Below are 13,281 nucleotides of genomic sequence, written 5' to 3'. Positions count from 1 at the left end.
AATCCATTTTCTCAGCAGATCTAGTATCAATGCATGAACAACTTCAAAGATCATATGCTGTGAAGACTGACAACAGCAGCAAAATTATGGTGCAATGACCATCATGATGTTTGCAGCATTGGAGGACAAATATGAACCTAAAGGCAAAAATGAAGCTAAAGAGGAGGTGTAGACAGAGAAAGAAGGATAACAAAATTCATGAGTGATATTATTCTAGAAACATATGTGAACTCTAATAATCAAATTGAGAATAGAAATATCAATAGGATAATGCCACAACGAACAATTCTTTATCTTCCATTTTCCATCCATTCCCTATTTAGATGGATAAGGGCATGGATGTAAAATCTCCATTAAGGGCAAATAACCAACTTGTTCTCTATATTCACCTAATAAATTTATTCTATTTTTAAATAAAATTATTATCAAAATTAATTAATAATATCAAATATATATATATATATAATTAAATAAAGATTAATTTTGTGGTTAATATTAGAATATTGAAGTTATAAATATTAGAGTTATATTGTATAGGATGAATTGTCGAAAAAAACTTTTATTTTTTTAATTTTCCATAGAAAACCCTTATTTTGAAAAAAAAAAAAAATATAATATTTTTTAAAAAATAATAATTATTTTACCTCTATCGGCAGTCGTCGTCCTCCTGCCGCTTGGTTAGTCTGAGGAAACCTTGTGCACTGTGTTCTCATTAACTAGTTAAATGTAAGTATAACAAGACAAGACAGAATGAGAATGGCTCAACCAGCAAAAGGCATTTGCTCAAAAGGAAATGAGTTCTTTTCGAGTGCTTGTACACGCCAAATCTATAGACCTCATAAATAAACCCCATAAACATAACTTTTCTTATTAAAGATATAAGTAACATCAACACCAAGCCAAATAACTCGTAACATCTTTCATGGATGCTAAAGTAACCAAAAGAATAATGAGTCCATTATCTCACTTAGTGGTAGCCAACATCCTCTTTTGGAGTAGGATAAGTAGTAGGAGGGGAGAACTCGTTTACTTAACTAGTAACAATCTAATGCTAATGAGATCTACATATAATCCATGTCGACACAGCATTTGCCAATCATCTAAAGGCTGTCGAGTTGTCAATGTCTCTCCCTCTCTCTAAAAGCCACAGGAATTCTCCTTTCTCTTCCGTACTTTTTCCTCTCTTCATTCTCTGTCTCTATCTACCAAAGGACAAGCAAGCAAGCACAGGTTGGAGTGCAACTCCGCCTCTTCCCACTAAGGTTGGTGGGAATGGACGGTGACAAGAATGGTTTCATATGAAGACCGAGGAGGCAGGTGTCATTTCCTGGTTCACCTCGGAGTGCAGGAGAATGAGGGTGTAAAGGTCTTGCTTGGTGGGTTGTGTTAGATGAAGGGAAGGGCCATGTAGGGGGTTTGTCAAAGAGGTCTGCTGCTGCTGCTCCTGGAGGAGTGCGTTGGCAAACACTAGAGAGTGGTGGAGAACCAAAAAGGTTGTACTGTGTTTGGCTTATGCACTTTGTTGGAGACTCTTTTTCTCTCTTAGGAGACATTCACTATTGACTACCTGAGAATCTATACACACAAAAGTGTGATGTAGTATTTTCTTTAAAATTTATTATTCCTGTAAAATAAGAAAAAAGGATTTTCTTCATGAAGATAGAGATAGTGGATCCAATAATCACATAAATTATCTGTTCACTATCTTTTAAATTTATTTTATTTTTTGTTATAAGAAATTCTTTACCACAATACCACAATCAAAAAGATCATTTGAGATAGAAAGATGAATGTCTTGTCTACATTATATAATATACAACGACATGAGTTGACTTATTCTGACCATAAATAATAATGCATGGTAATATTTGAATATGCTGACTAATTTAAATCCTGTCTTTGTTATTGACAAAGCTTCCTCATCCTATCCCGTTGGCACCATTTAAGTTATCATGGGCTATAAATAAGAGAGTTAAGGCCCAAGTCGTAGCCCATAAACCCATCGCATCCAAAAAGAAAAAGAAATAAATAAAAAAAAGAAAACATGAAGGAAGGAAATGGCGGTCTTCCACCGACGCCATAATAGTCGAACGGCCAAATCCACAGTGCACCCCATCTCCCCTCCTCTTCCCCCTTCTCACGCTTTCTCCTTTGTTCCCTCGTGGAACCCCAGGAGCCTCCGCTAGGGTTTGTATCCCCACCGCTCGATCCCTCCTAAACCCTAGCTCGATCGCCGCCTCAACCCGATCACATGAAGCGCGCCTTCGACGAGATATCCGACGACGAGTGGGAGCGCCACACTTTCAGGCCCTCGAGAGTCCTCAAGAGAACGAAGACCCCCTCGCCTCCCCCCATCGAATCCTTTGCTTATCGTCTCAAAGCCCTTGGCGGCTACTCCAGTTCCAACGCCACCGGATCCTTCGAGAGCCCCGTCAATTTGGACGACGACGATGAGGAAGAAAACGCGGAGCTGAAGGTGGTGCGGCCGCCGCAGGGCGGTGGACGGGGCCGGCGGTTCGTAGTGGATGAAGATAGTGAGGCGGGGAACGCAGTGGAGGTATTAGAAGTCCGGTCTACTATGGCTGATGACGAGGAGATTTCTTGGACGGACGAGGATGACGTAGAGGCCTTGTCGGAGGAGGCAGTGGTTACGGCTGAGGAAGAGGAGGTAGAAGAGGTGGATGTTGTCGGCAAAGCTCTGCAGAAGTGTGCAAAGATATCGTTGGCACTGAGACGGGAGCTGTATGGTTCGTCGGTTTCCAATTGCGATAGATATGCCGAGGTCGAAGCTTTCTCCAGTAGGATTGTCACTCAGGTACTTGTTCTACTATTCTGTTGATTAAAAATTCAAGTGGTATTGTTTTAGCAGCCTTTACTTTATAATTTACTCGTGTTAATATGTTCCTTTTGGATGGTGTCATGTTTAGGAAGATATAGACGCTGTATTTTTTGATGAAGAATCGGACTTTGAGCCAATTTTGAAGCCTTATCAGCTTGTTGGTGTAAATTTTCTTCTACTGTTGTACAGGAAAAATATTGGTGGAGGTAAATTATTTTATACTGGAATCCATTCGATTTAATTCCTCTTGAGAGATAGTGCTTCAAAGAACTATCTTGATAAGAATTTTTTTTTATGTGATGTGAACTTTTATATCTATTTTTAGAGGAGAGTATGGACATTCTTTGTACTTAACCTGAATCAGCAGGTTTATGGATAGGATTGGTGTACTATTTTTAATTCATTGTAGAGTTTCTGACAATTTACTTTTAGTTAGAATGAGTATCTTTCAGCAATATATCCATAGATGTTTGTGGGAGAGAGAGAGAGAGACTCAATGATACTTCAGCTTTGTGATTCTCTGTTTGACTTTTGGGAGCTGCATGATGCTCACGCCGGAGTTCTTTTAAATGATAGAGAGAATCTGGACTTGTGACTTTCAGATTCTACAGAGAACTTTTAGATTATTCCTTAGGAATAAAGTTATTTGAGACAGTCAAGCACGGTTTAAAGTTCAAGGATTAAACTTGGTTTTAGCTTGATTATCAGAAAGATTCATACCATGCATTATGAAGCAAATAAATTGAGATGCATATCCATGGTCTTGGATGGTCCAAATCTAATCATAATTAAATTATTTGAAGAAGCCTCTAGTAGTGTATATGGTGCACAACAGGCAGATACCATAATTGATCTTTCACTTTTCCTGCTTTGTCTAGAGCTTTTTGAAGTGGTCATTCATTGGCTGATTACACTTATTTGAAGTTGTTATAAAAAAATAATTCAAGTTTCTTGCTAAGTCATCGAAGATTGCCTTGATAATGGTGACCCGAGAAGTTATTACTTTGTTGTTAAAAAAAAAAAAGCTGAAACTTTTTACCTTTGTTATGTTCTTCATGTTCCCATTGCTCAATCTTCATTTCACCATATATCAATGATCCATAGGGAATGATCTTGTTGATTGGCATGGCCATATCATTGAAACTTAGCAGGTAGCTAGAGTATGCCGATCATTCCCATGGTGCTTGATGACAGCAGATGGTGGATTACAGCTTAAAACCTGGGGTCGTGTAAAAGTTATAGCATTGTCTACTAATTTTCTCTCCACACAAAAGAGTAGTAGGCATTGCCGATGATGGGCACAGAAATGAAACAAAAAGAGCAGACATAAGAGGAAGTGAGATTTTCTTTTTTTTTCTTTTTGTTTCTCCTTTTTGTTGGGGATCAACTACATCACTTGAAGTCCATAGTCATTTTTGTTTGGTACAAATATTTTGTTGGTTGCCATATACCTAGCCCAAGCTCCCTTCCTTTGAGACTGGATTTGGCAAGGAAAATATAACTTTGCTTGTACAGAATGAGAGTCAAATGGTGTTTACAGATTTATTCCTTAATGTTCCAATAGTTATCCTTTTGCCCATCTTCAGACCTGACACACTAACTGCTGCAATCAGTTTTTTCTTAATGTGGAAAACTTGCTACACTTTGTTTAGACAAAGTGAAGTGACGAGTGTTGGAAATGGACTGTGACAAGAAAGAAATGGAAAAAAAGAAATATAATAGACTAGCAGTTGATTTTTTGTGATGACCTTGTTCTCTAGCTTTTGCTGGTGACAAACGACGTGTGTTTTGAGTGGTGGCATATTTGGCGTGGTCAGAAGTTATTGGAGAGTTGGAACATCAACAACAAAAGGGTCTTTCTGTTAGTTCTAATAGTTTCCTTTTCCCACTTCCCAGCACTATATTTCTTTATGAAGGATCCCATGTCCCAAGACCTGTTTGAAGACTGTATAGAAGGCCCCCACTTATAGAACCTCTTTACATTTCTATCTTTGTTTCTTTATCTCTACTGATCTCCCTGTTTTATTTGGAGCATGAGCAGAAACCAATCTATAGCTTAAGTCAAGATTGAAACTTTTGACCATGGACAACTTACCTTCCCTTGCTTACTGTTATGCAAAATGTGAATATTGGATTGTCTATGGAGCTGAAAGAGGTGATGACATCATATGAGCACCTAATTGTCAAGCCTAAATATATTTATTTGCAAAAAGCAAGTGTTTCAAGACCTTTGGTTGACGCATCCGTAGTTGTTGATACTTGATAATATAAGCTTTATCTAGTTAGTCTGTGTTTGTCGTATTGATGGCAACGGTGGCAAGAATCCACACGATCCCATAGTTTTTTTCTAAATCATTTATTGGTTTAGAAACATGACCTTTAGAATGTTAAGCTAGTTGTCCTTTGTGCTTCTACTTCTGAGCGGTTTTTAGTTGGCTGATTTTTTTTATTAGGTTCAAACTTTCTGATTTTTTTATTGGGTTCAAATTTTCTTTAAGTGTTGATTCCCATGACATGCATGTATGCCTTCTAACGAGTTTTCATGTGCAGCCATCTTGGCAGATGAGATGGGACTTGGTAAGACAGTGCAGGTAGGTTTAGCTTAGTGAAAGTTTGTTACTGCTTAATCATGAGCTGCTTATGTTTGTTTATTGATCTTTTCCATCTTACAGGCTGTAACATATCTAAACCTGCTGAAACACCTGGACAGGGACCCAGGTCCTCACCTGATTGTTTGCCCAGCTTCAGTTCTAGAGAACTGGGAAAGAGAACTGAAAAGGTGGTGTCCATCATTTTCTGTCATCTTATTTCATGGAAGCGGGAGAACAACTTACTCAAAGGAATTAAGCTCGTTTGGCAAGGCTGGCTTGCCTCCTCCTTTCAATGTTCTACTTGCATGCTACTCATTATTTGAACGTCACAGGTGTGTTAGTTGTAAATTTTTGTTTTTTTATCAATATATTACTGTTCAGAATCCATACGATAAGCTTAATAAATATCTTTCCTGTGTCTTCTTTCAGTGCTCAACAAAAAGATGACCGCAGGATATTGAAGCGATGGCAATGGAGCTGTGTGCTAATGGATGAAGCTCATGTTTTAAAGGATAGGAATAGCTACCGATGGAAAAACCTTATGTCCATTGCACAAAGTGCACGCCAACGCCTGATGTTAACTGGAACACCGCTTCAAAATGATTTGCATGTATGCTGTTTCGTTCCCTCTCCTTTTTTCTTTTGTTCTTTAGTGATTAATCATTTGTGTGAGAGCTATTCCTTGATGATTTTGTAATAAGTTATTGGTTGATTTTTGTAGTTATTAGCAAACCTATTGCACTAACATGATTCGTACACAATATAGGATTCTTAAATTATTTCCTAACTGTATACATGTTGTGCCTGAAATATGCTATTCATAATCATAATTTATAGCACCATTAATGGTAGATTTTCTTGTGTTCTTAATATAGTGCACATGATCACTTCATACTTATAAATGGTAGACATATATGCTATTTTTTATGATCTTGGCAATGTTTGGCTAGACAAATTTTATTGGTGTGGGAGCTAGCCATCAATGAAGTGATATCCCACTACACCCTCCCTAGCCCTAATCCTGTGATGGCTGCACTGGCTCTTGTGGACGATCACATGACAGCCGGTGTGCAGACCCCTGACAGAATGTTTTAATTGCCTGCCCCCCACTTTCCTCACCTGCTGCTTTGCCACTGGACAGCCTGCTTTCCCCTTGATAGTCATCAGTCTCTCAGCTCCTACCTCACACACCCTGACAGCCTATTCTCAGCCCTCCATCCAGCTTTGACAGCACCCCTCTCCAGCATAGCCTCCTCTTCACCAAGCATCTTTCTTTGCCCCTATTCACCTTGTTGCCTTTGGACTTAGCTGGACTCCATTGCCCTTCTCGCCCACTAAACCTCTCCTCGCTATCACCGCAGCACTCCACTAGTATACCTTGCTCTTGCTTTTTGAACTCACATTTAATTCTTGTTAATAATAGTTGTCTTATTAATAATAGTCTTCTATTGTTAATAAAAAAATTTAATTGTGTTGATTACTAAATTTTTACTGCAGTTATAGGATCTTAAGTCATGATAACCATATGTCATAACTCACATTTTATTTTAATGATTGTCTTTATCTTTAGTGATTATCACTATCTTAATTTTTATTTTAATTATATTTTTTATAATTTCATATTGGTAAGCGTCTCACTTTGCTCAGGTGAGTGCCTAGCGCCGTGACTGTTTTAGGACCTTGGCACTTAGCATCTTTGACAATATTGAAAGCTATTAAAATTTGGAAATGTGCATGGCATCTTTTCATGGATGGGAGGGCTTATCAAAAGGTGCTTCAGTTCTTGCCTTTATGCTAGGAACTTTGGAAGTCACCATAAGCTAAATGTTGTGTTCCACTAATGTGAGATATTTATGTTTATACCTACTGCCTCTGTTGAGAGGCATGCACATTAGTCTCTTATCCTTCCACAGCCAGTGGCAAGTGATGGATGGTACCTATATATCTTTGTGGAATTCACGCCATATGCTAATTTTTAACTTGTTACATTAGCTGAACTGCTGAAGTATAGTTAATGTTTGCATTTGTTCATCAAGGTTTGCTGTCCATTAAAAATGTAATGTGAGGTATATAACACAGGAAAATTGCAAAATACCTGGACAATTTTCTCATTATATAACAGCAATATGAGAAATTATTTTTAATAAAGTTTTCTAAGTCTCTCTTCATCTCTTCTTGCATCATTTAGACTTCATTTAGCTGGGGCATATATATGTCTTTCTTTGACACGCTCGTATTTCTATATTTTATCTAATTTTCTTATTTGTATGATTTACTTCAGCTCTTTTTCATCCTATTTATCAAGAGATGAAGCCTTATCTTTTGCTTTAAACAGCATGCTTTTCTCCCACCTGGACTATCTGTACCTAACTTTATGTTGACTTGTGAATGTTGTAATGATTCTTTCTTATATTTTACAAATTAATCATATAATTCACAAATTTTGCTCCTGTTTATTTTTGGAACTAAATGCTTTTAGGTTTGCTTATGTTCTGTGGTTAGCACTGATATACTTGATGTGATGATAACATGTATTATGGTGCCTATCTGCACCTCAATATGTAAACCTTGTACCTATCATGATGATACCTCACCAGCAAGCAGCAACCCATTACATGGTCAGATAGCCATGTTTTGTGCAGCATGTTACACCACATGCCCTGGTATGTTCCATCTTGCTAGTTGCTTAACACATTACACAGGCACCTGGTACCTTTACTTTTTAATTTGCTATACTTGTTTTTTTTATCACTATTGTTTGTATAATGTATAACTAATTGCTTGGTGTTTTGTGTTTCTGATGTATTGATTAGTATGTTAAAATTGTCACCATCAATGTCCAGCAGAATTTTTACAAAATGTTAAATGATATATGCAGGAGTTGTGGTCATTGTTGGAATTCATGATGCCCGATATTTTTGCCACTGGGGATGTTGACCTGAAAAAGCTATTGAATGCAGAAGATAGTGATTTGATTCCACGTATAAAATCGATTTTAGGGCCATTCATCTTAAGGCGCTTGAAGTCAGATGTTATGCAGCAACTTGTTCCAAAGATACAACATGTAAGCCTTTAGATTGATTTGAATTGAATTTGATCATTTGTATTTTCTGGAAGTTAACTTAGCTGATGAAGACATATCATGTCCTTTCATTCATGGCCAACATAACTCTAGCATATTTTCCTATAACCTTCATAGGTTCAGTATGTTTACATGGGTTCAGAACAATCAATGGCATATGCCAAAGCCATAAATGAGTACCGTGCAGCTTCTGAGGCTCGTGTTTTGAAGTCTACCACATGCAAATCTGGTGGTGTTGGTGGTCTCCTCCCCAAACGCCAGATTTCCAACTATTTTATGCAGTTCCGGAAGGTGTTTAAATTTTCTTTGAAATTTACTTTCATTCTCATTTTTGTTGCTGTTCTGAATCTGATGGATGGCATTCTTATGTCAGATAGCAAATCATCCCTTATTAGTTAGACAAATATACAGTGATGAAGATGTTGTTTGTGTTGCTAAAGTGTTGTATCCAAAGGGTGTATTTGGATTTGAATGTAGCATACAAAGAGCCATTCAAGAGATCAAGAGTTATAATGATTTTGAAATACACCGGGTAATTATTTTTTCCAGTACTTATCTGCTCCTACTTTCTATGGCATCCATAATCAGTTGTTTTAGGACAGTAGTAGATTTTATATTTATTCTGCAATAACTTTTATCTTTGACTGCTTTTTATCAAATGTCTACTACGTTTGAAGTTGAGTTTCATTCCCAATATTGCATAAGTTGAAAAAGAACCATTATATCCCTATGTGATGCCATTATTTCCTGAATACCAAGGCAGAACTTCCATAGCAAACATGGTATGCTCCACAATGTTCATTAGAAAATTGGCTAAAATGGCTTTGTCTCAAATGTAATGAATATGCCTTAGGATCTCATTTTCATGCATGCTTCAACTTTATAAATAATCAGATGTAATTTTGGGATGCCATTTAATGTTATTTACAGATTGATCATTGATAATCCTTGAAGATGCATCCAGTAGGGATGCCAACTAGTGTATTAATTTTAATTCTTGTTCTTATAATTGATTTATGTTTGCTATTACTGTACTTGTTCTTATTTCTTTGCCATGCTGTTGTTGTTGTGGGTCCTATAAAGTGGTGATGGTATGAGTTGCTTTTGTTCATTCAGTGAGGAAGCATCTACTTCAGCGTTTACAATATTTAAGATTTTCAGAGACCATTATGTTAATATGATAATTGTTAATGCATCTAGCCTGCTTTTTACCAAGTTTTGGAACCATAGAACCAGTGGTTATTATTTGGAACACAAGCATGCCATATATTGTTCCATCCTTTGGCTTGAGTCTGGATTAGCTAGATGTTTAAAACCTTTCGGTTGACAGTTGCTTAATACACAAACATGGAAAAAGCTATGAATACACTTCATTGAAGACAAAAAGAAGTATTTTATTATCTTATGTATTTCAAAAAATTAACTGCTCAAGTCTAAAAAGAGACTTCGTTCCTACCATGTAAGGTAAAGAGGGAACCAGGGAAACTACATGCAAAGAACTATACATTAGGTGTTTATAGAGTTAAGATGCAAGCTTGGTTTGATTTTTGGTTTGGACTGAGTCAAGTTGGCGTCCATATGAGTTTAATCCTTTTTCTTTTTTAACACTGCCACACCACCTCACTTTGCAACAGAAGCGAATTTGATGTAACCTAGTCCAACTAAGAAGGATTCTGATTGACGGTGGTTCATTTTCGATGTTCTAGGCTGAGTAAAATTTAATGAAGCATGAGCATCTTGCTACTATTTTCAGTTTGTCTCCAGCTATAAACTTTAGTTGGTTGTTATCTTGCTACCTTAAGAAATTCTAAAAAATTTACGAGTCCAATTTTTAGTAGGTGTTGATGTCTACATATAATTCAATGAATGTGAGTAGTTTCAATAATTTTAGGTTCTAATGTGAAATTTTATTGTGAATAAGGTCTTTTTGCCCAGCTAGTCCATATTTTCTCTCTTCAATCTTCTTCACTATCTTATTTTACTTCTTGCATTTTATGCATTTTTCCTGCATGTTGTTATTTTCTTCTCATCCTTTCAAGCTCACATATTTTGTTCTTAGACCTTTAGTCTTGCATCTAGCTGTTTCCTTTAATTGTTTTGTTGAGTAACACATATTATTAAATCTGGAAATTAGAGGGTTAGGAGCACACCAAGCAATTCTGATATTTGCAATTTGCATCAAATTTGACTTTACAAAGCCATAACAATACTAAACATGTATGTTTTTAGTATTTTACATGAAAATACTGAATTAATGTGAGCAGTCATGGTTTGTGCAAACTATATATGCATGAAGAACTTTCAAACTCTGCGCACGAATTGGACGTAATCTAGCATCGTTCAACTTTTGTCATTAGTCATTGTCTATAGCCTGATTTGTTGATGCACTATTAGTGTAGGATTAAATATCAACGCTATTGATGTTGCTATACAAAGTCAACATTGATATTTTCTTTTATGGACAATATTAAAGTTGGTTGTGTCATGCATGACTATTTTCAAATGAATACTTTCGGAATGAGAAAATGGTTATCTAAAATGAGCAGTTGCATGAATGTCTTTTCACATCTCTCTCACCGTTTCTGCAGCTTTTGATTTCATATGGTAACAATGGTACGAAGGGTGCTTTAACAGATGAACATGTCCTGGCTTCAGCAAAGTGTCAGGTAACTTTTCCTTCTGTTCATCTTGAAATTAAGGTGATTGCACTATGTCATGCTAACTTTAGTTACTGTGATATCTTATAAAAACTGTGAAGGGTGTTCATTATCTTTCACATGTTGGTGAAACAAAAACCAATGTGTTGTGCCATCGTGAACAATGATAATCAAATGCATTTGCTTCTCTGAGTTTGATGTATTTTGTCAGGCTTTGTCCGAACTTTTACCTCTTCTGAAAAAGGATGGACACAGAGTCCTGATATTTAGCCAGTGGACCATGATGCTTGATATATTAGAATGGACATTGGAAGTCATAGGTGTCACATACAGACGCTTGGATGGAAGGTGCAGTGGTTTGTGCTATTCGTATTATCTAGTTTTTAACTTTGTGGTTTTCTTAGCTTTTAGTGACTGCTTGTTTCAGTACTCAAGTGCTAGAAAGACAAACTATAGTGGACACCTTCAACAATGATCCATCTATCTTTGCATGCTTGCTCTCAACAAGAGCTGGAGGACAGGGACTTAACTTGATTGGAGCTGACACAGTCATCATCCATGATATGGATTTTAATCCACAAATGGACCGGCAAGCTGAAGATCGTTGTCATCGTATCGGCCAAGATAAACCGGTTACTATTTACAGGTATGGTTTAAGTTATTAGTGATGATGAATATTATATGGAGGCTATGGAATTGGAAGCACATGATACTGAGAATTATAATAAAGCAGCTTCATGTTTTCAATTGTAAGAATCACGGAGTTAAAGTTAACCAAACAAGCTTGAAACGAAGAGTGAGCTGAGCAGTGGCTTTGCCATTAGCGATGGAGACAAGCTCTATCCTCCTATAGTGATGGAGACAAGTCTATCTGATGTATTTTTATTTGGAATCATTGAACTTTCTGTGGCCTCCAAAACTTACATTTATGCTTCTTGCTGTTCTGCTCCACAAAATAATTTGGAGAATTTCTTAGGCCCATAAACTTCTGATCAAGGATTTGATAGAACAGACAAAATATGGTTGCCAAGTTGCTGGTAGAAATGTCAGTTTATTCTTAATGGTTTTTCCAGCATTGCATGTGTCCCCAGTTTGCCATTATTCACTCGAAAATACTTTGCAGGTTTGTAACCAAGGATACTGTTGACGAGAACATATATGGGATTGCAAGGCGGAAGCTGGTCTTGGATGCTGCAGTGCTCGAATCTGGAGCTGAACTGGACAATGAAAATGATGTACCAGAGAAGACTATGGGAGAAATTTTGTCTGCACTTCTCCTGTGAAGTGACTCACATATGAGCAGAATCCAATCCGAGTGTGGTTCCTGCTATGTTAAGGCTAATTCACAGTTAGTAGCTGATCCATCCTTCTGACAGTTGGAAGGCACACCACCATGATGTAGGTTCCTACTATCCTATCACTCAAACTTCTATTAATTTATTAGTGATTGCTTTTACAAGATGAAGAGGATTCCTGGTGCCTAATGAATAACTGGTCGGGAAAGACTTTATTTTTCAAAAATCTCTATATGATTTTTTTTCTTGGTGAACGAGAGTCCTGTCTTTTTTTTTTTCCTTGAGATCCCCTGTAACATTGATATTTTGTTCCCATTATTGCAATGTATGGTTGGGAAATGTAGACATACGCACTCGTCTACAAGGATAGTTGACTCTTGATTAGATCAGTTGGAAATGTTCTACAAATAATTTCTGATCAGACAATTGGAGAATGTTCAGTTTCGGTGTTTTGCTAATATCTTCAATAAGACCCGAAGGCTCATCCTCTAAGGTGGAGCTCATTTATCTGCAATAATTTGATATCTAATGATGCTAACAAATATCCAAATATTTGTTTAAAAGAACCATGTGTTTGAAGATGTACTCATATCAACTGTGTATAGAGTTGTGATTGGAAAGTATCGCATGCTATATATTTCTCAGTCCATGTTGGCAAAATGATCTGCTTCTGTACATGTTGGATTCATCTTTTTTGCATCCGCAGATGATCATCATCGTGATTTTTGTCACCAGATGCCAAACATGGCAGAAAGCATGGGAAATCCTATAGTTGGTATGAATATTATTTGATGTTGCTCATCCGTTGGTAGTAAGC

General features: G+C 36.9%; 1 protein-coding gene across 1 annotated transcript; it reads left to right on the top strand.

The window, feature by feature from the left end:
* The first annotated feature begins 2,061 nt into the window (after positions 1–2,061).
* Positions 2,062–12,916, top strand: LOC103982692 (protein CHROMATIN REMODELING 19). The gene is made up of 12 exons (XM_009399684.3): positions 2,062–2,815; positions 2,928–3,045; positions 5,390–5,430; positions 5,512–5,762; positions 5,860–6,040; positions 8,309–8,494; positions 8,630–8,803; positions 8,886–9,044; positions 11,101–11,178; positions 11,381–11,517; positions 11,597–11,815; positions 12,293–12,916. Exons 1-12 carry the CDS (start codon positions 2,252–2,254, stop codon positions 12,450–12,452), a joined length of 2,268 nt encoding a protein of 755 aa, XP_009397959.2. The 5' UTR covers positions 2,062–2,251; the 3' UTR covers positions 12,453–12,916.
* Positions 12,917–13,281: the final 365 nt, after the last annotated feature.

Source organism: Musa acuminata, chromosome BXJ1-4 (assembly GCF_036884655.1).
Source record: "Musa acuminata AAA Group cultivar baxijiao chromosome BXJ1-4, Cavendish_Baxijiao_AAA, whole genome shotgun sequence".
Classification (NCBI taxonomy): Eukaryota; Viridiplantae; Streptophyta; class Magnoliopsida; order Zingiberales; family Musaceae; genus Musa; species Musa acuminata.
This window is presented reverse-complemented; position numbering and strand designations above follow the sequence as displayed.